This window comes from Gekko japonicus, unplaced genomic scaffold (assembly GCF_001447785.1).
Source record: "Gekko japonicus isolate JY-2015 unplaced genomic scaffold, Gekko_japonicus_V1.1 scaffold208, whole genome shotgun sequence".
Lineage (NCBI taxonomy): Eukaryota > Metazoa > Chordata > Lepidosauria > Squamata > Gekkonidae > Gekko > Gekko japonicus.
Window position 1 is genome coordinate 626,692 of NW_015173680.1, and position 24,751 is coordinate 651,442.

General features: G+C 42.7%; 1 protein-coding gene across 2 annotated transcripts in view; it reads left to right on the top strand.

The window, feature by feature from the left end:
- The window catches only part of XPO7 (exportin 7), a 71,196-nt gene that overhangs the window by 34,494 nt on the left and 11,951 nt on the right, over positions 1-24,751 (top strand). For both annotated transcript variants that reach the window (XM_015423003.1, XM_015423004.1), the window contains exons 6-21: positions 89-193; positions 3,287-3,452; positions 6,595-6,668; positions 8,910-9,029; positions 10,209-10,355; positions 11,587-11,759; positions 12,031-12,224; positions 12,931-13,036; positions 14,897-15,032; positions 15,593-15,666; positions 16,451-16,531; positions 18,430-18,493; positions 20,771-20,879; positions 21,940-22,046; positions 22,468-22,556; positions 23,414-23,521. In XM_015423003.1, coding sequence (XP_015278489.1) covers positions 89-193; positions 3,287-3,452; positions 6,595-6,668; positions 8,910-9,029; positions 10,209-10,355; positions 11,587-11,759; positions 12,031-12,224; positions 12,931-13,036; positions 14,897-15,032; positions 15,593-15,666; positions 16,451-16,531; positions 18,430-18,493; positions 20,771-20,879; positions 21,940-22,046; positions 22,468-22,556; positions 23,414-23,521 — 1,853 coding nt within the window. The remainder of the gene's footprint in view (positions 1-88; positions 194-3,286; positions 3,453-6,594; positions 6,669-8,909; positions 9,030-10,208; positions 10,356-11,586; positions 11,760-12,030; positions 12,225-12,930; positions 13,037-14,896; positions 15,033-15,592; positions 15,667-16,450; positions 16,532-18,429; positions 18,494-20,770; positions 20,880-21,939; positions 22,047-22,467; positions 22,557-23,413; positions 23,522-24,751) is intronic.

The following is a 24,751-nucleotide window of genomic DNA, read 5'->3' on the forward strand; positions in this document are numbered from 1 at the left end:
CTATTAGCAGGATTCCTTTAACACCTTGCACTCAGTCTCTTTACAGACACTTGACTTATAATCATAACCCCCCCCCCTCTCTTTCTAGGCAGACACTACACACCCTCTGACCAAGCACAGGAAAATAGCCTCTTCATTCCGAGATTCTTCATTGTTCGATATTTTCACTCTCTCGTGCAATTTACTAAAACAGGTAAGGAGGATGTGAGGGTAGCTGTGGCATAGATGGCTTCTTGTACCTTGGACAAACTTCACTCTTAATTCTGTCATGTTATTTATTTAATTAATATACTGTGTGCAGTTCTGGTCACCACACCTTTAAAAGGATATTATAGCTTTGGGAAAAGTGCAGAAAAGGGCAACTCGAATGATAAAAGGGTTGGAACACTTTCCCTATGAGGAAAGGTTAAAGCGCTTAGGGCTCTTTAGCTTTGAGAAACGACGACTGAGGGATGACATGATTGAGGTTTATAAGATTATGCATGGGATAGAGCAAGTAGAGAAAGAGGTACTTTTCTCCCTTTCTCACAATACAAGAACTTGTGGGCACTCAGTGAAATTGCTGAGCGGTCAGGTTAGAACGGATAAAAGGAAGTACTTCTTCACCCAAAGAGTGATTAACACATGGAATTCACTGCCACAGGAAGTGGTGGCGGCTACAAGCATGGATGGCTTCAAACGGGAATTAGCTAAGCATATGGAGCAGAGGTCCATCAGTGGCTATTAGCCACAAGGTATAGATAGGGACTCCGGGGCAAGTGATGCTCTGTCTTCTTGGTGCTTGGGGGGTGGTCAACAGTGGGAGGGCTTCTAATGTCCTGGCCCCACTGGTGGACCTCCTGATGGCACCTGGTATTTTTGGCCACTGTGTGACAGAGTGTTGGACTGGATGAGCCTTTGGCCTGATCCAACATTGGTGTCTGTTATGTTCTTATGTACTGTTGTATAGTTCAGAAATTCAGATTCAAAGTGAGAGACCTCAATCAACGGCCTTAGGCAAGCCACTCTGTTAGCCTAACCTACATCAGAAGCAGATAAGCAAAATGGCAGAACACTTTGTACTAAGAAAACATGCTGTAAAAAGGATTTTAAAAACTGGTACAAGAAAATCTGGAAAGTGGCATTTCTGTCAAAAATTACTTACTATAAAAAAGAATATTCCTCTGATACATTTATAGAAAATTGTATTTTAATTACAGAGCACCAGAATACAAAACTACTAAGTTTTGTGACTATAGCCAGCTGTATATACTGTTTTAATTTAAAATAAAATCAAAAGAAGAAAGGATTTTAAAAAGCTTACAAAAGCAACATAAAAAAAATTCCTTCCCAAAACTCATGTGAAAGAATACACATTGACTTACTGGTGCAATAACCATTACACACGTCATGCTTTGTTGGCTTGGAAATGCCAGCGCGACACAAACATAGCAACATTGAAAGGCACTACACTTTCAACAGACAGTACTACAAGGCAGAGCTGCATAAAGCTACTGCATAGCACAATATTAGATGGCCAGGAGGGCAGAGTATAGCTAGAGAACAGTGTCAGGGCTTCTAATGTCCTGGCCCCACTGCTGGACTTCCTGATGGCACCTGGTATTTTTGGCCACTGTGTGACAGAGTGTTGGATGGGCCTTTGGACTGATCCAACATTGGTGTCTCTTATGTTCTTATGTACCACCTCCCCAGAAACCTGCTTGAGTTGGCTCACAAAGTAAAAACAGCATGACCATACAATCATAAAAACATTAAAAAATTAAAACAAACCAAGAGCCTACTAAGGACATAAAAACAGTATAAAACAATATTCGGTGCTCCATAAAAAAGCCCTCAGGCTAGAAGCAGGCATAAAAACAACTGTTAAAAAGATGGAATCCTTCAGTTAACAACTCATGTATGGGGGAGGGGAGTGCTTACCCCAGTCTAGGTAATTAAGTGTCTTATCTCACATAAACGTTTCTTTGAGGCTTCAGATACACCACATGAGGGTGTTCAATCCACAGTGACTTCTCCTTATTTTACTCAAGGTCAGTCCAGAGAAGACTGAGGTGCTGTTGGTCAAAGACAAAGCTGCTCAAGTATTAAGGAGTCAGTCTGTCCTTCACTGTGGATTTAACCCCCTCATGTGGTATATCTGAAGCCTCAAAGAAACGTTTGTGAGATAAGACATTTAATTACCTAGACTGGGGTAAGCACTTCCCTCCCCTTGTATGTGTGTATATACTGAACATTTATCTAATACTTGTACCTCCACTCGAAATGGCTTCAAATATATTCATAGAGCACAGTAATAAAATATTAAAATAACATCAGACACGGAGATAGATCTAAAAATAGACCAAGGATAAACCTTCATATCCAGAGCCAGTAAACCTTTGAATACTGCTGGTAAGGGCAACATTGAAGCCTCTGTGTCTTGTCTGTTGGCCCTCCAGGACAACTAGTTGGGACCACTGTGTGAAACAGGATGCTGGACTAGATGGACCACTGATCTGTTCCTAAATTCTTATCTGCAGTTCAAAACAATAGACTGTGTGTTGAAATTTGTAAAATTATGCCCCCTTCTTCCAGTGTTCTGAAGAGGCTTGTGCAGTTTTGCCCAAATTTTAGTGGAGACAAAAGCAGTTAAAACTCAGCACCACCACTCCCAGAAAAATCTTGCTAAAATAAAATAACCTTGCAGTGTTTAAAAAACCCTAATCTCCTACCTCTGGTAGGCCATTCCAGAAGATACGTTCCATCACCAAAACCCCCCCCCAAAATCTAATGGAGGCCGAGTGGACCCTCCAGAAGGGATACTTCCCAAAGCAGCTGCTGGGCCAAGCCTAGATAGCAACTTGGCCAGTATGAGAGAGAAGCAGGCCTTCAAATATGTTCCAGTTCATGAAAGGTTTCAGAAGTTAAGACCAGCACCCAAATTGTGCTTCTGTTCTGAGAGAGAATGACAGGAACAGCAAATATGTGGAGCCAGAGTATGAGAGAGCCATTAAGGCTGCTAGACTTTTCTTCTCTTTTGTACAGTTTTGTGTAATTAGTTTGGGACAGTAATAAAAAAAGTTTGGGACTGCAGCACACAAGCCCGCCAGAGTGCTTCATTGGGCAGTGAGGAGAATGTGGTAGGAGATACTTTAAGTAACTGTTTTATTCACTAAAAGATCAGACTCATTGTTAGGATGCTTGTCCCTTGAGATAGTCATGCCAATATAGAGTAAATTCCTGTTAGGCTCTGCTGATGTCTTCTAGACCTGTTACCTTTGTGACTGTCTCTCTTTTCTTTCGGTAGGCTTCTGGGAAGAACCTGAACTTGAATGATGAAAGCCAGCATGGTCTCCTCATGCAGCTCCTGAAGCTCACACACAATTGCCTGAACTTTGATTTTATTGGTACATCAACAGATGAATCCTCGGATGATCTCTGCACAGTGCAGATCCCAACTAGCTGGCGATCAGGTAATGTTCTTGGTTCTCTGTAGCTTTTTGACTTTGTAAAATAAGTGACATCAGGTAGTTGGGCTTTAGTTACAGGTTTTACTTTAGTGTAAGCCGCATACAAGCCATGGGTTACTCTTTTATGCCACGTTCCCTTTCTGCAGCCTGTGGCTAAGAGTGGAAGCAGTGAGTTGGGAAGTTTAGAAATTGCTTCATCCACATATTCATTAGATGGTCTTAAGCAAGCCGTTATTCTCTTATCTATGTGCACTGTGGAGGCAATCTGGGCTTCTGTTATGTGGTGGTTGTAACAATTACTGAGATAATACTTGTGAAGCAGGTGAGTATTCAGCATGGTATATACCTGTTTACCTGAAAGGAAGACCAGGTTTCTTTCCCCAGGAGAAAAAACAAGGGGTTGTCTTAAATGTGCATACAAGTTACAAGCATGTAAAGTAATAGAAGACTTTTTGTGAATAACCTTTTTTAGTGGATCATGTTACTCTCAGAGTTGTCTTCCTTTCAGGTAAATACAATAAATGCTGAGTATTAATGTAACATGGCAGCTGTTGGGTCTCTCCTGAGAAAGGTCATCTGTGCTGCCCAGGGGACTTTCATTGGGCTGGACTTTGAGGAGGGAAGACTTTACTGTGGTGCAGGAACACTGTAGGGCCCAGCAGCTAGAGTGTTGTGGTGACTGACATCTGGAACTATCATCTCTGCCAACTGATAGTCCCAGCTTCTCAGTGTTCTAACAGATGGTGCAGCATTTGGTGAAGCTTATTTTATTATGTAAAACAGCAACAAAGAAAAAACTGCGCATCTCAGAGATTGTTTCAGTTTAAAAAGTGTAATACATTTGAATTATAAACCACTTTGGGAGCCCATCTGGCTAAAAAACAGAGTATAAATACATCAAGTAGACAGTAAAATATGTTACAAGGCTAGGATGTTTAGGCTGCTTCTCAATCTGTACAAGATACAAATGCTTTGAAAGGGTGCCTTCTTAAATGGCAGCCTGGGGTAGGTTAGGACAGGACCTTTAACCCAAAACTCACTATAATTGTTGACTGACTACTGCTTCTGGTATGTCATCTTTCTGTAGTGCTAACGGGATGTGTTTTTTTCCTGTTTTTCCCCAACATGTTACTTTTATTCTTCAGCAGCCACTGAATATTTAAGGCTGTCCATGTGTTTAAATTCTGAAACAACTGTGCTTTCTATGACTTCCAGTTTAAACAGGGAACTGCAAATAGCCAGAAATTTCATGACTAGCTGTGCTTTGTTTTATTTGTTGAACTGAATTGATGGGTTACATTATTTTCCAACATTCTGTTTTCCATAAGGGCCAATATTCTGTCAAAGTGAGCTTAAAAAGGATAACATTATAGGGAAAAAGGACTTTCTTTGTGAAGGCAATTACAAAGAAGGTGTTTTTTAAGTAGGCATGTAACTTGGGAAGGAAATATTGTGGAAGGTGTTCAGAGATTGAAAAAATTGTTTTAACTAAAAACCAGGTAATGCCAAATCCAGAATACCAAAGCAGGCAGCAGAATTACTATAACTTGTAATTCTTCATTCTTAAGTGTTGATTCTTTATATAACTATTTATTTTATTAACAGTCAGTTTTATAAATAACAATAATAGTTATTTACAGTATATTAAAAGCATGAATAGAACATTTTAACAATCAACAAAGAACAAGTAGTAATAGCATAATTAATTCAGTGGGCAAATTTTATGTGATAGTATCATAGAATTTGAACTATTAAAGTATTTAAAACAATGAAGAATTTATTACTAAATATACCAGAATGCAGCTGTATTTCAAAGGTGTTTTGTGGATTGTTGTGTCAATTTTTTGGTACATTCAAGGATAAGTAACCACCTGTTTGTGAAGTTAGGTATGTAGGGCAGACAGTAATTTTGAGAAGAAATTTTGCCTATGATCAAAAGCTCCCAACTCTTAAGAGAATGTGTTGTTTATTTTTTTAAGTAACAACAATGGAAATATGGAAATGGGAACTAGGTATACCATCAACTAAAATCCATACAACTTAATATTTTGTAAAGAGTAAGAGGAGTCTGAAAATTAATAGCTTGTATTGTCCTGTTGGGCAAAAGAGGGGGAATTATTTTTCTCTATTCATTCCCTCTATTGTAGACCCACCCATTTTGCTCCTGTATCCTGTTCATGAATATCTCCTGACCCCAGGCGCAGAATTTTGCAGGACTTTTTGGGTTGCAGCAGGTGGCAGGAAAGTCCTATTCAGCAAGCTTTGTTGATACAAGCCAGTATTTTAAGGCCATGACTCCATTTAATGTTTGTGGGTTTATGTTGTCTAGTTAATAGTTAGTGTGGGATTGATTACAGCTGCTTGTATGCTGCTTCAGCATGCAGTAAAAGCTAACATGCTGGCCACTGATGGTAGGGATGGCCCAGCTTTGCATTTCCATTTCAGTGGGTCTCCATGCTTGAACCCACTTTCTGCATTATGGTATGTTGTGTAGATAGCAAGAAAGGTTAGCCATAAATGAAGTAAGCAAATAAAATTGAATACTGCATTTTAACAGAGCATTTTCCCACACTGGCTTATTATAGCAGAAGACATTGGTTGTCAGCATCAAGGAAACAGTTTGGACCCAAACTTCATTCTTCGCACTAACAGTTCTCTGTATGGAGCAGAATTCTGGGCTGTCAGCTACGCTGCCATTGCAGGTGGTGGTGGGGAGATGGCTGATTAATAGCTTCTTACTGTGCTGGAATCTTTCATTTCTCCTCGCCGTGCCTTATCTTCACCTCGGCCTGTGACCTGCTCTCCTGATGCTTTGCTGGGAATGTGAACCTGTTAAATTTAGGCCCGCTTCAGCTAATTCTCTGATTGGCTGTAATCCATCAGGAGGCCCCACTTTGAATCCTGAATATCTTCCCCTCTCCCGCCCTTAAGGGTTAGTTCTGACACTGATTGTATGCCTTTACTGTACTCAATAAACTTGAACCTCCTGAAGGAACATTGTTGCGAACTGATTGCTGCGGGACCCCGATATGGACTTCGACATGAGTGACGAGAGTAAGTGATAAATGTTGGTGTGAACCGTGGTCCCTGAGTGTTCTCTGGCATGTGATGAAATTAATAATGATGTATTACTTTTCTCTTCCAGCATTTTTAGATTCCTCAACCTTACAACTGTTTTTTGACCTCTACCATTCCATCCCTCCGACGTTTTCACCATTGGTAAGTGTGGTGTTTCATTTCTAATTATTGGGCATGGATGTGCATTCTTCCAAAATTCTGCTTGGTTGATGACATAATTCGGCACCATATTGGTATCAGGAAAGATTTGACTTGCATGCATACACCATAAGATTGGCCAGCTGTGTGTTTTCCTTTTCTTTCCACAACTTTTATAGTGTCATAGCAGTCTGCACTTCCATATGCATATTAACCAGAAATAATTCCATTAATCCAAACCCTAAAATAAATTATAATGTTGAACAAGAATGCTCAGAGATCATAACTGTGATTTATCTATTAAAAAGCCAGAAAAACTCAGCAGTTACCTCCTAAGCAAATGATTGCTTTGACTTTTGCACAGGTTTATAAGTGTAACCAAGAGCTGCGGTGACTCAAGTGGTTAAGACGCTGAACTGCAGGCTGTGGAAGGTCGGTAGTTCAGCAGTTCGAGACCCGGGTGCCGCGTGACGGAGTGAGCTCCCGTCTCTAGTTCCAGCTCCTGCCAACCTAGCAGTTCGAAAGCAAGAAATTGCAAGTAGATAAATACCCTGTTTCCCCGAAAATAAGACCTACCCCAAAAATAAGCCCTAGCAGGATTTCTATGCATTTGTGGTATAAGCCCTAGTGTGTCTTCTTGAGAAAAAATAAATATAAGACAGTGTCTTATTTTCGGGGAAACACGGTAGATACCACTTCATTGGGAAGGTAACAGCGTTCCGTGCGCCTTGGTGTTTAGTCATGCCGGCCACATGACCACGGAAATGTCTTCGGACAGCGCTGGCTCTTCGGCTTTGAAACGGAGATGAGCACCGCAACCCTAGAGTCGGATTCGACTGGCTTTCGAGCAAGGGAACCTTTACCTTTATAAGTGTAACGTGAAGGCCTGAGGAGAGGAGGGATCATTTTTAATAATGAAAGAAACTGAGGATTCTTTTTCAGTTTGACTATTGGAAAAAGGAGTGTGTATGAAAGTCTCTTAGGAAATACTTTCTGTCTTAAAATTTGTGGCAGAATTATAAGTGAGACTAGGCTGTTTCTATATTTCTGTATTTTTGACTTTGCTTATACTCCTCTATTAGGTTGTTTGTCCCATGAGCCTTTGCTTCTTTGCTGGCAGCTTATGGGTAAAAATTAAAGCCTTGCCCTGTAGATGTACTTTTGCCTGAATTCATATCTGGCATTCCCTGGCCTCCATGTGCCAGGCTCTAAACCTAGTGGAGAATCCAGTCCAAAGCTGGCTAAACATGAACAGACTGGCATAAAAGACACTAGATATATTCAACCATCATGTCAATATATTATTGATCTCAAAGTGTAATTGTAAATAACATTATTGTGACAATAAATACAATTAATAAACATTCATGAAGTAATTGTGATTATTAAGATACATGAAGTTATTTTGATCGTTATAAAGTGATTGCTGATCATTGAAGAAATAGATGCACCAAATTAGCAGACAGTCTTGATGTACAAAAGAGCAGAGAAACCATGCAAAACTTTCTTTTTTCTGAAGTCCATGATGATAAAAATGCAGATATCAGGTTTCTGACTAGAAGAAAGTTGAGATGTGGTAGTATTTTGAGATATACACCTGAAGAATGTTTTAAAATTTAACTCAGCATCAAGATTTGCTGATAATCTATAATCCTATGATTTGTTAATACTGAGGCAACCGTTAGTTGGAAGCAGTTTGAAGGAAGGAAACTTGCCTGTAGGGATTATGCTAACTGTCATGTCTGGTAAACTGGTGCAACAGGTTTTGTATTGTTTCTGGACACTGCTGACTATATAGGGAGAAATCTGTTTTAAGGCCAGACAATACAATCTTCCTTTTGCTTACTACAGTTTTGATAGGTTATATTTTATTTTTGTTAACTGTTTTCCCAACTGGAACAAATCTAGCATATGGTTGACACACATAGTTTGCTGCTCTGTTTCAGACAAGACACATTTGAAAGTTATTGATTGAATAAAACCAAAATATTTAATTTTATAAATGTACTAAGCAATGAAATGTGTCTTAACTGAGTTGAGCATAATGCATTCTTAAGTTCTTAAAAATAGTAAAGTTTAGATCTGGCGATTAATAAATACTGCATGTATTATTCTCCCCCCAATCCCCCCCCCCCCCCAAGGTATTCCATAGCTTCAGAATGTCTGGGAATGTGACATGTCAAGTTTTGTCACAGGTGCTTTCATACCATGTGACATCTGGTTCTTTGTTCTTTTTCTTTTTAGGTCTTATCATGTCTAGTGCAAATTGCTTCTGTCCGTAGATCCCTTTTTAACAATGCAGAAAGAGCAAAGTTCCTGTCTCATCTCGTTGATGGTGTTAAGCGAATACTGGAAAACCCCCAAGTGAGTCTTTTAACATTTGTAGTGGAAATTGGCTACTTAGGATAGTTGCAAGTGGGCGCTCTGAAATGCCTCCATCAAAGTAGAAAAAATAGAGGAAAGCAGGAAAAGAGCCCCCAAACACTGAGTATATAAGGGGTCTTTCTGAGTATCCAGCGCACCAGCCAAGAAAAAGTGGACAGCAAGCGAGTACAAGGCTGATAATTTTGTGTTAAAAGTAAAATCTTGCACCAAGGCTCCCTGAACTCTGTGCCAAGCTGCTTTATACATCCTGTATAAATTTCAGTGGTGGCCCCTACCTGGTGGAACGAGCTCCCGGAGGAGATCAGGGCCCTGTGGGACCTTATGCAATTCTGCAGGGCCTATAAGACGGAGCTCTTCCGCCAGGCTTTCACATAGGGGCCACCACTACCACCGCCACCAATGAGGTGGACAACATCAGGGTTAAGGATGGCCCAGGAAGATCTGCCATTATTTCTGCGTGGCCACTGGATTTACCTGGTTGAGCCATAGGATAACATCACCCTGGAGAATCATCCGGAGACCATCTTGTTAAATTGAGTAGAATTTTATTAATTGTCATTAATGTTTTATCGCTTTTATCTGTTTTATATGGCTTGCCCCTTGTAAGCCGCCCTGAGCCCGCTCTGCGGGGAGGGCGGAATATAAATCTTAGTAAATAAAAATAAATAAATAAATAAATGATATGTAACATAAATGATATGTAACAATTGTTCTGCTAGACATTAAGGAAGTACATGACATGGACATTGTAGCCCTGTATTTGGGCTGCTGGAAGTTCTGTTCCCCCCCCCCCTTTCAGAAATCTCAGCAGGCATTGTCCACATATTTGAAGCCTAATTTACCAAATGCTAGATATATGCCTGTTGTATTCCTGGTACAGAGTAATTTTGAGTGATGTTGCTATGACACATATCACATGTGTATAGTTTTTTGTTTGTGCATGAATTAGACTTATGCAGTAGGGCCTGTCAGCTGAAACCATAGTTGGTAAGTGTCGTTATCTGCAGCCTTTTGGAGTTCTATGCATTGGACACTATGAACAATAGGATGAACTGTAGTGGTTTCGTGCATCTAAAGTTGGGGGGAGATTTCTCATTCCGGTGCTGAAGGGCATTCAGGCTTGATAGCCTTTTGATATCTTCTTCATTTGCTTCTCAGAGCTTGTCAGACCCAAACAACTACCATGAGTTCTGTCGGCTTCTGGCTCGACTTAAAAGCAATTACCAGCTGGGGGAGCTGGTGAAAGTGGAAAACTACCCTGAGGTCATCCGCCTCATCGCCAACTTTACAGTGACCAGCCTACAGGTGGGAAGCTGAGCTGTTCAGTTTGTTACTGGGAAGGGCAAGGGGGTGGGAGGATAGAGTGATTTTGCAGCATGGAGCAGCAACATTGCAAACCTTAACCTAATCACTTTGGAACTGGGTGGGAGATTATGCAATCTGTAATCACATTTCAAAGCAGTAGTCCCGTGCATTCAGGCTTTCTGTGGGTATATAAAACTTTCCTTCAGTAACAGAAGATTTGCATTTCATTTCACCCAATAGAGTGAAATGAATAGAGCAGCATTCTGATTCTAAAATGGGGGGAGGGGGTAAGGACAGTCAAAACCTAAAATTTTGAGCATGCGCTTCACTTTAGAAGTGCAAGGGTAGTCAGATGTCGTCTGCCTAGTCTCTTCCGTAGTTTTCATTTGATTAGTCACACATGCTGTGCAAAAGTCACTCCCCAAAGGACCTCCTGCTTCCATGTGAACCAACTCAGTGACTGCGCTCTTCTGCAGAAGCTTTGCTCAGCGTGACCCCTTTATATGAAATAAGATGGGTGGCCACTTGAGACCAAGCTCTCTCACAGTGGCGTCTCAACTATGCAACATCCTGTCCACCAATTTTACTATGTTTTGCCATGATGCTTTTATTTTATCCAGGTATTTTGTTTATTGTGTTTTACTTAGAATTTTTTAACATCTTTTAAGGTCTGGATTCCTGATGATTCTTAATGTGTGTGAGTTTTTATTCTCTAGATTTTACTGTTCAGGTTTTATTGTTTTATCATCTATTATCTCAGGTGGTATTCTACTAATCCTATTGTCTTGCTTATTGGATGTCCCAACCTGTTGATTGTATTGACTTACACTGTGTAATCCACCTTGAGTCTCAGTGAGGGTGGACTATAAATAACATAAAATAAATGCTAGCTATTTTTAGGGCTTTTTACTTTTTTATTTGGTCACTGTCTAAATCTGTTTTTATCACTACTACAAAATATTTTATCACTACTATTTTTATCCCTACTACAAATATGCTGCTAAGAACTTAGTCATTTTATTGTTGCTATTTTGGAATAGTGAATACTTCAATGCTGATAACATTAATTATTTTATATTCTCTGTAATCTGCCTTGTGTGCCTTTGGACAGGGAGTAGAAGTGCTTGAAACAGAGTGAAGAGCAGAGCAGCCTAGCAGGATGGTAGCAGTGGCAAGCGTGAAAGCAGCATTCACTGAGGTTGAGCAGCTTCTTTCCTTTTTGTTTTTGCAGCACTGGGAATTTGCTCCAAACAGCGTACACTATCTCCTGAGTCTGTGGCAGCGGTTAGCAGCATCCGTTCCTTATGTTAAAGCAACAGAGCCACACATGCTGGAGACGTACACACCTGAAGTCACCAAAGCTTACATCACTTCTAGGCTGGAGTCTGTGCACATAATATTGAGGTATATGATATGAACTCTCTTATGAGAATTCCTGATATGTCCTAAATGCTGCCAGCGCTCCCAAAGTCCCAGTGATGAACTCAAGTTATAACAGAAAATCCACAGAACTCTCAAGCAGAGTGCATGTGACTTGAGGACCTGTGGTGAAGCTTGGAGGGGAAGTGGCAGGAGAGAAGAGCCTACTTATCTCAGTTTGGTGGGAAATGGGGCTGCTCACTCTGCTACAAACAGTATTTTTTATCTTATGCCATGTTGCTTCCTCCATATACAGAGACGGCTTGGAAGATCCGCTGGATGACACGGGTCTAGTGCAGCAGCAGCTTGACCAACTGTCCACCATTGGACGCTGTGAATATGAGAAGACCTGTGCTCTCCTCGTACAGCTATTTGACCAATCAGCCCAGACCTACCAGGAGCTCTTACAGAGTGCAACAGCCATCCCGGTGGATGTAGCAGTGCAGGAAGGTGTGTGCCTAAAGAGGGGCAGCAGCATAGCTGTACTATCAAAACAGAAAATTCCTAGATTAGGATGAGTCATGGGTACTACTTCAGAAGCTAGCAGCCAGCCCAAAGGGCTTTGCACAGTTCAGTATTAATGTGTAGTAAATCTGGGAGCTTAGTTCTTATTCTTTTTGAACCTTAACTGCTTTAAACAAACTTACTGGAAAACAAATTGTAAATTTGCCTTAGTGCAAATTGAAGAGAGGTGTAGTACAAGTATCTTAAATAAAACTATTAAATTGTTTCTTCCAGAAACTAGGAGTTTTACATATGAGGCAAGCATGGTAGGACATCAGTAGGAATATGATAACCAGTTTTGTCTGCTGCCACATTTTCTGTAGTTTCTTACAAGTTTGTTGAGAAGGGCAACAAAAATAGTGAAGGACTTTAGAATGTGAGAAATTAGAGGAGCTGGCAGATGCAGAGGTCAAATGGAGACTGGGAAATTCGAACCTATTTACATATTAATTGAAATGGCTGTGTCATCTTAAAGGCAACTGTGGGAGGGAAAAGAAGCAGCAAATGGATGTCCTTCCCCTTAAATCCAGCCCTCCTCAGTAGATGGTCTAGCTTATCCTTTCCATCACTGATGTGAATTCTTCTAGGCCTTCATCTTAGTGTTCAGTGAATAACTTCTGTGGATCTGGTCTCTGGCCTCTTCTGATTTCAGGACGCTTGACGTGGCTTGTCTACATCATTGGGGCTGTGATTGGTGGCCGGGTATCATTTGCCAGCACGGATGAGCAGGATGCAATGGATGGCGAGCTGGTTTGTCGGTAGGAGCCACTGTTCTCCTGAACTTTTCATACACATTTCTTAACGGATAGCCTCACTCACTCCCCTTGTACCATGCACTCTTCGTCTCCAAGCTGAAAACTCTTGACTTGGGAAGAGCCATAAGGAAAAGTTGACAAAATAGTGAAACTAATGTCTCTGGTGGTTGAATAAGAAATCCAAAGTCAATATCACCCTTTGTTGTGGACACTCCTACCCTCTACATTCTGCACAAGGTTGTAAGTAGTTGTTGAGCAAGGAAGACATCCTGAGAATCTCCCTTCAGTTAAAAGCATATTTTCTATGTCTTTGATAGTGGTAAAGATGATCCTTGAAAGTCCATGGCCAGTGCATGGGCAACCCTTAGAAGCTGGGGGAAGCTAGAAATAGCTTGATGTCCCACTCCAATGACTAGCGAGGCCAGAATAATTTACACAGAGTAAGCTGGAGATTGGCATAATTTATGCAGGTTGAAGAATTCCACTTTCCTTGGCTAAGAGTTTTTGTATGTGTTCATTTGTCGCATACCTTCAGCCCTCTTCAAACCAAACCCAACCTGAGAGCAATTTTTGGTGCTAAGCCATTTTCTGATCCTTTGTAGGCTCTTTTTTATGTCAACTTTCATGTGAAGTAGAAAAGAGCAAGCGTCCAGTAGCACCTTAAAGACTAAGAAAATTTGTGGCAGGGTATAAGCTTTTGTGAGTCACGCTCACTTCAAATCTGAAGAAGTTAACAGTGACTCACGGCACTTCATACCCTGCCACAGATTTTCTTAATCTTTAAGGAGCTACTGGACGCTTGCTCGTTTCTACTGCTACAGACAGACTAACACCAGCTACCCATCCTCCTGATCTATTTTCATGTTTATTTTGCCAAGTACACTGGTTTGGATCCAGCAGAAGAGTGGAAAGAGCTGGCAGAGCAGATCTTCTTCCTTCCCCCTTCTTGCCATTTGTCCTAAAACTCTTCTCTGAGGGCCAGGAGAGCCCCACAAGCAAAATGTACCACAGGACAGGATACTACAGGAACAAGGGAGGATCAAGTAAAATTACCTTGCTCTCCTTCCTCTGTTGATGCAAGCCACAAGTGCAAGAGTGATTTCTCCTAGTTGCTACAGTGCCTTAGCCTGAAACAATTTGTTCTGAAACTGCTCTCCTAGAATCTCCTAGCAAAATGTGTTTCAGGCTAAGGGGAAAATCAACTGGAAAAGAATCTCCCCATTTTTTTGCCTAATTCCTTCGGTAAAAAGCATCCTTTTATGCATTATGAATATTTAAAATTGCACACAGGCCAATAACTATAAATGAGCCCTTTCAGCCTTCCTTCGTTCCTCAGTCAGACATAAAACTTGGGGCAGAGTAATGTTTATTCAGGAGTTCAGAGCCTGGAAAAAAAGAGTGGGAGCCTGGTCAGGGGTTCCCTCTGCATCACTGAATCTGACTGTTATGCCCTGCAGACTGTGGCAGCTCAGTTGAAGAGCTGGTAATTAGGCACTAGCGAGCCATAACAAAGCCTGTCTCAGTCCCAGCCATTGCCAAAATTGATCCTCTGTCACGCTCATAGATGGCCTAGCCTTGTGTCTGGGCCTTGCTAGCAACACTTCACTTTGTTGCTCTGTTGACCTATCTTTGCAGTGGCTTCAACTTTAGTCTGGTGTGAAATACAGCAAGAGGTGGCTACCTTGCAACTAATCCTGTGGTGCCCTGTAGAGAAGTGGGGAGTGTCTTCTTTTTAATGCTGACTGCTAGTTTTTGTCTGTGCTCAGCAAATCCTACACCTTCCTTTGTAGGTAAAAAAGGTTAGCTGAAGTTGCCTGACCTTCTGTCCCCTTCACTTGTTGCCTTGTCCTTCTCCCTTCCCAGGGTTCTTCAGCTCATGAACCTGACTGACTCGCGTCTGGCTCAGGCAGGCAATGAGAAGCTGGAGCTTGCCATGCTGAGCTTCTTTGAGCAATTTCGGAAGATCTATATTGGAGACCAGGTGCAGAAATCCTCAAAGGTAAATCCTCTTGATAAAGGCATCTGTCATTTCTTCTCATCACTGAGATGTCACACTTTATTATGTCTTAGTAGCATTTAGTCAATTCAGTCCTTAGTTTCCTACTGTTGATTTGTGATTTTGTGGCCTTTGACAATTGACCATAGCTACTGCCAGTGCAAGATTTCATTGCTGCTGCTGCTTCCATCCCAACCCCAGCATTTGAAACCCGCCCATTTTGCAGCTGAAGGGTTTAAAATTCCCTCCTTTGAGGCAACAACGTGAAGAGCACCTTTAGTTACAGCGCAAATGAAGGTCGCTTTCTCCACCTAGAATGCCAGGGCAGCAGGAGGACTTGCGTTCTACAGCCAAAGCAGGGGCACACATAAAATGGCAAGGCTCTGAGTCCCTTGGAGGAAAAGGGGCCTGGGCCCTGTTGCCCAGCTGGCAGGTAGTTCCTTATTAGAATATTGGGCAGAGCATATTAGGGTCTGTTGGTTACTGAAGGAGAATGGCACAAATGCGAAGATTTTAAAGGCGAAATTGCATATTCCATTGATCTCTTTATCTTTAACTTCTAGCTGTACCGCCGTCTCTCAGAGGTCTTGGGGCTGAACGATGAGACCATGGTCCTGAGTGTCTTCATAGGGAAAATGTGAGTGCCACCACAGCTCCTCCAGAGTGTGCTTGAAAGCTTTCACCTCCAAAGAGGGTGCCTCTCAGCAGAGCCCAGAGTTCACATGCAGTAGCTTGGTTAATGTGCACTGCAGACAGGTGGACATAGAGCTCTACTAGCTACCTTATTGTAAAAACGGTTTTTGCTTCCAGTGGTTGCATGGCCTGATAGGAGAGAAATTTAAGGCAAGCTTAATTGTGAATGCTGATTGTCTGATAAGACAGTACTAAGGGGGGGGGGACTGTTGGCGAAATCTCTTTGCCCTGTAGCATTGCTTAGTGTTCGATAGTTAAAGGCTCCCTTCTTGGAAACTTGGCCTGGGTTGAATGCACCAGGTGCTCTCTTGGTCTTTTAAGCACTTCAGTACCCCTCCTCCCCTAAGTTGAAACCCATCGCTCTTTGTCTTGAGGTTCATGGTTGCAGGCATAACTACACAAGGGCTATTAGAATTCTGCAGCTGATGGTGGAAGGTGCTGAACTGCAGAGGTTTGTGTTGTCACTGCCGCAGAATTCTCTTACCCTTGCTGCAGAAATCAGCCCTGCAGTGCCACAGAATTCCAAAGGCCTCAGTTTGGGCCAGTGTAGCTTTGGGACTCAAGTAGTGAAGATTATCTGAAGGATAATTTTCTAGTCATCCAAATGTAAGTACAGTGGCTTTATGCTAGTATTTTGTGGCTTCTGTTGTCTGTTACTTTGGGGGAGGATGGAGAAGAGTACTAAGAAAATAATCTCTCCCGATTGTCCTTTTCTTTTTTCCTTGTAGCATCACCAACTTAAAGTACTGGGGACGATGTGAACCTATCACCTCCAAGACACTACAGCTTCTCAACGACCTCTCTATTGGATATCCTTTCTGGCAAACCTCGCAGACTGGGGGCAACATTAGCAATGCATAACAACTCTAAGCTGTTCCTTCACATCACAGATATAAATCCTGTGATTCCATCACAGATGCATGGTGATTAGCTACAAGTGACAAACCCTTTCTCTGCCTATTAGTATCCACTGTCCCATTCTGAACTTGTTTCCTTGATCTGTGTTAAAATAATCTTTCTCTATCCCATAAGTAGCCAAGAAAAGTTAGCACTTTCAAGTAGGCAGCTGCAAATTCCAGGCTATTCCATGGTTGCTTTCATAGTGCTCAGTTTCTCTGAGCAGCAAGAACTTCCAGGGGCAGTGCTTGCCTGATTTGACTCCCTTTGGAGGAAACGCCACTGCAGATGTATGGCATTTGTGTATGTTCATAAGCATTGCAAGTAAAACACAGGGAAGCAAGGGCGTTTCATACGGCAGCAGGTTAGCTACCCCACATCAGATCTCTCCCGAGGGGGGGGGGGGAGAGAGAGAGAGAAAGCCCTAGTATCTGTCCGTTTCTCTCTCTGTCTATTCCAAACTTGTTACTGTTTTTTCACACTCAAGACCAGGGGTCATTTCATAGAAAAAGAGGTGCAGGAGCTCATTAGCATAACTTATTAGCATATGCCACACACCTTGACATCACCGGAAGTGTATCAGAAGGCAACTCCCACTGCTCAGGCTCCACTGGACTGTTTTGGATTGCTAGCTATTTGGGAGGGGGGAACGTGCAGATCTGCCCTCACAGAGGAGGGAGAGCTTGTACCTGAAGGCGGGGGGGGGCTCTGCAACTTACCTGGCTGCTTCTTGCTCCTCGTGGCCCGACTGTGGCATGTGCCCACCCCCTGGGCTCCTTACTGCCAGAGCTCTGCTCCTGCAAGAAATGACCCCTGCTCAAGACACATCTGCCTCCTTCTTTCATTGGGGTGGGGATTACCTCCAAATTCTGATAGGCACATCAACAAAGCCATCAGAGGACCATCTTCTAGTAATTGGTGCTCATTGAAAGAATCTCACCAGTCATTAAGAAACAGCCAGTCTTTTATCATATGTACTTGCTTCTTGGCATGCCACTTTAGGCAAAGCCTAGTGGGTAGGCCCATTCAGAGTAACGAGGCTCCAAACTTGCAACAATAGCCATAGCTTCCTAAGCAAATCCTAAAACAGTTCATTTGTTTTTATTCATTTGGAAGATGATGAATTGGGGAAGAAGCACGGATTAGTGGAGTACATAATAATTTTGTTTTTTTAAAGAATTACAGGTTTGGAAGGCAGCCCAAAGGCCTTGTATTCCAGCACCCTGCTCAAAAGCCTGGATGGGGCAGGGTAGCACAGATAAATCGAGACACTCCTGACCACAAGTAAAGAGGAGGCATGAATAAACAATAGGAAGGAGTTTGCTGAGAAAAATAATTTAAAATAACTCAAGTGCTTTAGGATCCATGCAACAGTAGGAAGATGAAAAATCCCTTCCCGGGTGCCTGGTCAGCCTGATTTGTCTAAATTAAAGTCAAGCCAGCTTATTTCTTCACATTAATATAAAAATAAATAGCATTAATATATTTGTATAGTATGAATATTAATATCTTTGCCATTCGGAAAATATATACATTATTCATTGGCCCCTAAGCAGTTACATGGAAAAGGATCTGCACAGGTTCAGGATCTAGCCATCAACCGTGTCTTCCAATAGCAGCTGAAAATAGAAGCATGCAGATCTAGGCAATCCCTAGTGCCAGTGAAGATTCCTTCCAAATGACTGAGGCAATTATTGTATATAAAGAAACCCACCTCTTGTAACCTCCCACCCCCACCACTCCTCCAGGGTTTTCTAAAAGGCTGAGAACTGATGGGGCTATCTTGCTGTTTCCTTAACCCCCTTTCTACATACAGCAGCGTAAGGAAACTGGTAAAGCTGAGCGCTGTGCAGTTCATGCTGAACAATCACACAGTAAGTGGTTTCTGCATCCCTTGGAACATTCTCCCACTCCCTGCAAGAGCAGGGTCCCTGAGCAGTCGGTGGTTCTTTGTTGAAGGGAATTATTTTTAGGTTTTCATTCCTTGCGCTTGCTTTGAATCCTGATAGCTTGTGTTTGTTGGAAGACTTCTTGTTTGTGCTGTTTTGTGGGTTTTTCTATGTGATATTATTTTTAGGTCTTGCGAGGATTTTCCCGCTCCCAAGCCTGATGGTCACAGGAGACTTCTGTATAGGTTATGTCTAAGCATTGTCTGTCCTAAGGGCTAAAGAGGCACCTGTTTTACAACAGTGCTTGAGAGAACAGACCAGGTTTCACAACACTGCTGGTTGTAGATCATCAGTCAGTAGCCTTTTCCAGAATACAAGCTGCCCTCCTTTTACAACCCTCCGGGGATTACTAAACTGAGAGAATAAGCCTTCACGGCTGAGTGGGGATTAGGACCGGACGCACCTGTGTTCAACCCCAGCACTGAGTCCGCTGCACAGCTCCAGGAGTTCCCTTGGAGGTGTTGACCCCCAAGTATTGATCCCTAGCACTTTCAGTGTGAGCAGGAGATACAGCTCCCTGAAATGTTACAGATTATGTAAATACCATTGTGTAAATATTAAATAATGAGCATTTTCCTATGTTTTCAGTTGCATACTTTTTTATTCTTTGTGGACACTGTGTCGATGCACCAGCAGGATTGTGCACCTGTGCAGAGCAAGCTTCTAGCACTTTGCTGAAAGGACTTTGGCAGCTAGCTCCACCCATCTTGAGGGAGAGTACCCTAATGTCCGTATCTTAAGGGGCAGAAGTGCAGCATCCCACTCACTTCTTCTTAAACCACTGCAGGAGTTGTTGGGTAGATGCTTTCCACCTTTTAAAAAGTACCTTCATTGTGGCAGCAGACTCAGATGGACATGACTGCTGCCACCTTTAGGCATACTTCCAATGGTTTATAGAGCAGGCTTGCTGCAGTTGGTCCGCCCACCTCAGAGCAATTTTATAGGAGTGGGTGTTAACCGGTTTTGACTCCATGGCTTAGGTCCCAAATGGCCTCTGTACTGAACATACCAATCTATTCAGTCTTAGTCTTGTTGCTCACACCCAAGCCTTCCAACAGTGCAGCTCCAGTACCTTGACCATTATGACAATTGAGCCTTCAAAATCTAAACACTGTCATCACTCTTTGGAAATAAAGACGACAAAGTACCAGCTGTATGAGCTCTAGTCTAGAGAGATGTAGCTGCTCCCTCCTCTACAGCCACCCATTCTTACTACTGCTTGCTACCAGGAGCCCTAGACACCAACATCTCTGTAGTCCTGACACAGACTACTGCTTCAAGGACTAGCTGGTGCTTCATCTTCTGGATCTTCTTGATGTCTGGTTGTGGGAGGAGATACCCTCCCACTCCCAGGCCACCCTTGCTGGGTTAGTATCTTATCAAGGACAGCACAAATGTGCTTCTCAGGAGATACATCTAATTTCACTGCACAGACTTAAAACTGTCCAGTGGGGCTTCTCACCTCAGGGTAAATCACAGCTTGCCCCGTGCAAGTATCCAAAGTCCTCTCTGCAATGTGTCTCTAGTACTTGCAACTACTACCCAAATTGGCACCAAGGAACTTGACACTATGGCTGAAAACCGTATCCTTAGATGAACATTACTCTCAGACAGTGGTGCTTTCCTTCATATTGGAAAGACAGCATAGCCTGTCTTTATAATTTGGGAGTGCTTACCTTTCCATCATCCATAAGAAATGGGTGGAACTGGCTCTCAAAATGCATTGCTTTCTTCATGTGCAGAATCCCAGTTTTCTGACCAGATTGATAACCACTTAGAGAACATAAGAAGTAAGCAGCCTGTTCTCATTGTTAGAGCTAAAGAATTTTAAACCATGCCTAAAATATTCCTCTTATATAAAAATATGTTACTCTGAGAATTGTAAACACTGTATTATTGTAGAGGTGCAATGTTTGCATTTTATTTGCAACCAACATTCCCTCCCCCCAAAAAAACATAAAACCTGGGACTCTCAGAATCTGGTCTGTTTCCAGTGCCAAATTCTGGGAAAGATACCTCACATGCTAAAAGCACAAGAGAGCATCAGCCTGTAGTTTTGCAGTTGTGGTTGTTCCCAAGCCAGTATTGAGATAAGCAAGATGTGTTTTTTACTTGCCACTGTTCCCATATGCTACGCGTACCAAGTCCACCCATTCCCCCAAACATATGTTTCCTTTGTAATGGTTGTTGTTCTTTTGACAGAGTGAGCACTTTTCTTTCTTGGGTATTAACAATCAGTCCAACCTGAGTGATATGAGATGTCGGACAACTTTCTATACTGCACTGGGGCGCCTCCTCATGGTGGACCTAGGTATTACACTCCATTCTTACATATCCAAACCAATTATGGAACTTTCAACGCTCTAGTATTCACAGGCAATGTTCCCTCTAAGATGTGGAGTCTTGTGAGCAAAAATCCTACTTTGTGAGCTACTGGCATTAAAGTTGTGAGTGAGCAATTTGGCAGCTGCATAAATCAGTTTGCTTTGGAGCTGTCCTTTCTGAGCTAACACAAAAATTTGAGCTAGAGGCTAAAAAACTGAACTAGCTCACACTAACTCAGCTTAGAGGGAACACGTCATATATTGCCAAACAGGGATAGATGCAGCTTAACTGGTGAAGTTCTTTCAGGGGTAGGTAGGCAGTCTTTTTGGCTTAAGTGCCCAGAAAATGCAACAGCTACATCTGTGAAGATGTTGGTGTTCGAGCAAACAAAAAGGGCACAGAGAGAAGCAAAAAGAAACATCATTATAAAACATTACTGGTTTTCGTTGCACTCACTTAAAAATATTATTGTAGTGGATGAAAAATAATGCCGACATAATGTCTGGTACTAAAAGATGTTTCTGAGCAGGGTTCTAGAGGGGCATGAGGGCTTAAGTGTGAGAATCTACAACCAAAATTTCACTGTAAGAATTGCCACATTCCATAGTCTAATTTTGAACTGTGGTTTGCTCTGTGGAAGGGAGGAACCCATCCTTAAGATCCTGCTAGCTTCAGCCTGCTCTTCAGCCTTCTAGCTATGACCCTCCACCCCAGCCCATCTGAGTTCAACTACACTCTTCTTTTGGAGGGTAGAGCAAGAGAGCTGCCATGCCAACCAAAACTATGTGGTATGCTACTGCTTAGTATATGTATCAGGGTAGATGAAGAGAAGATAGAAGTAGGAAAGAGAATCTGCCAAGTTGCTTTCCTCTGAATGCTGGTCACTGGACGTTTAGCTTTGCTGTTTCCTTTTTGTGTAAATTAGTATTCTAAGAATCACTAGACTGGCCAGCTAGGTGGTGGAGTTGTGGCTGACAATGGTCCCAAATTTCAAGAGTGTTTTATAAGACTGTAGAAGATAATGACCCTTTGTGGCTCTCTTCCAGGGGAGGATGAGGATCAGTATGAGCAGTTCATGCTCCCTCTCACAGCTGCCTTTGAAACTGTGGCACAGATGTTCAGCACCAACACTTTCAATGAGCAAGAAGCAAAAGTAAGGAAGATTTTCAGCTTTCCCCCACAGATGTTGCAATCTCACAGATCTTTATATGGCTAAGAGTTCACTGTGTAGATCACAGTTCACTGTGCAGACCACTTCCACACACAGATACACAGCTACTTAGTGAAGATAAGCTCCCAAAAACTTGAGTGGTTATTCTGGATGGGGAGAGGTATACCATGGGGTATGTAAACCCTTGGGAATGATGTGTATGTTGCATTAGGCTGATGGGACAGTCCCTTGATACTAGGTGAGTCTCCAGGTCTCTTGAAGCTTAAAGAGAGGCTGTTTGTTGCTACAGATAGTAGGCTTAAGTGTTCCCCTGCATTTCTCAAGGCAGTAGGGATTATCTTCCAGGGCAAGACTGTGCTGCTTCTGTGTCTTTTGTCTAACTCACTTATCTGCTTTTATACAGAGAACGTTGGTTGGCCTAGTGAGAGACCTGAGGGGAATAGCCTTTGCCTTCAATGCCAAGACAAGCTTTATGATGCTCTTTGAATGGATGTATCCTTAACCCTCATGTATATTTCATCTTACTACAACCACCAAACAGTGTGAAGATGGGTCTTGAGGCCGCCTTGGAACTGTGGACGTAGCCAGTTATTACCTAAGCTTCTGAAACCTCCTGATGTTTCAGCTCAGGTGATGGGTCTCTACCTGCAAAGAGAGTCCCTCCCAGAGCTTTGGCTTAATCCCTTATCCCCTGGATTGGTAGCCTACCTGATCTTTCTAATCTTCCTCATTCTGGTCCAGAAGCTCTACATGTGTTTCTAAAAAGTCAGCTACAGAATTTGTTGTTTAGTGCATTTTTATTCTCATTCTCCAAAAATGGTATCCATAATTCTCCTCTCCTCCATTATATCTTCACAACAACCCTTTAGGTAAGTAAGGCCAAGGGAGAGTGATTGGTCCAAGGTTACTTAGTTAATTTCATGGCAAACTGGGCTTTGAATGTGGGTGTCTCCAATCCCAACATTCTTATCACTTCACCACACTGCTCTCACCTGTTCTGATGTGTGTGAGGACTGCATAGCTGCAGCAGAGAACAAGCTGCTAAAAGAAGCAAGCTCACGTATGTCTAGGCATTGAAATGCCAGTGATGTCCCTGTAGAATCTTCACTAGATGTGGAAGACAGATGGTCTTTCCCCTTTTTAGCCTTATTATCAGCTGAGCTGGCAGTATCAGAGATCTCAAGGAGCCCACTTCCGCAGTGGACAGTCATGCAGTCATCTTGGCTTTCCCAGCTTACACGGAGAACAAAAAACAAAGCCTGCCTGTGCCTTGAGGGTGGGAACCTTGAAAAATTGTCATCATCTGGGACCTTGGAAGCAGACATGACTCCTTAGCTTCTGCCTCACAGCTACCCTTCCTACATGCCAATCCTACAACGGGCAGTTGAGCTGTGGTACCATGACCCAGCCTGCACCACACCTGTGCTCAAGTTGATGGCCGAACTGGTGCACAACAGGTAAGAGAATATTGTCTTGCTCCAATGCCCACTTCTTCAACAGGGATGTAAATCCACCATTCCTGTATCATCACTGCCAGGTGGGTGGAAGGTAAGGAGACATGAGAGAGCTTTTACAATCTGTCAGTTATGTAAAAAGTTTGAATAGAGAAATCATTTTTGTGTGTGTTTGTATCACTGCATATCATCCTATACAATTATCGGGTAAATTCAGAATGAAACTGAAAGAAATATTTCTTCACACAACACATAGTTATCGTATAGAATTCCATGAGGTACGGTGGTTGTTATCAAGCTTTGATACTAGAATTGGACAGATTGGTAGAGCATGGGTCTGTTACTGGCTTTTAGCCAGGTACTGAAAAGTCATAGAACCATAGAGTCGGAAGGGACCTCCAGGGTCATCTAGTCCAACTCCCCTGCAAATGCCGGAAATTCACAAATACCCCCCACCCCCAGTGACCCGTTTTCATGCCCAGAAGATGACAAAAAAACCTCCAGAATCCCTGGCCAAACTGGCCTGGAGACAAATTACTTCTTGACCCCAAAGTGGTAATCAGCATTTCCCTGGGCATGTAAGAAGGGGCAACAAGAACTAAGCACTGATGCAACCCTTCCTGCCCTCCCTCTCATGACCTGCCTAAGTTCACAGATTCAGCATTGCTGTCAGATGGCCATCTAGCCTCTGTTTGAAAACCTCCAAAGAAGGAAAGCCCACCACCTCCCGAGAAAGCCTGTTCCACTCAGGAACCACTCTGTCAGGAAATTATTCCTAATGTTTAGCCGAAAACTCCTTTGATTTGATTTCAACCAATTGTTTCAGGTCCAACCTTCCAGGGCAACAGAAACCAACTCTGCACCATCTGTATACATAAAAGAAAGTCCCCTCACCATAAAATCAGCGTCCAGGCCAAACCGCTGGACCTAGAGACACCAAATTCGGGGAGAGCACTCCTACCATGGCGTAGGTGCTCGCTAAGAAGGGATTTTCAGAAATTCGACCCCTAAGTGGGTCAAAACGGGGGAAATGTGTTCCGCCCATTGATTCCTATGTGGCTGCCAGGCGCCTGTCTAGGGTTGCCAAGTCTTGAAATCTTACCGGTGGGGGAGGCTCCGTTCTGTCCGGGAGCAGGCTGTGTGCGCGCCGCCGCACCATCACCGGAAGTGATGTCAGACGTTGCTGACGTTGGGGGCGTGGCCGAGCTCGTCGGGGGGGAAACATGGTTCCCC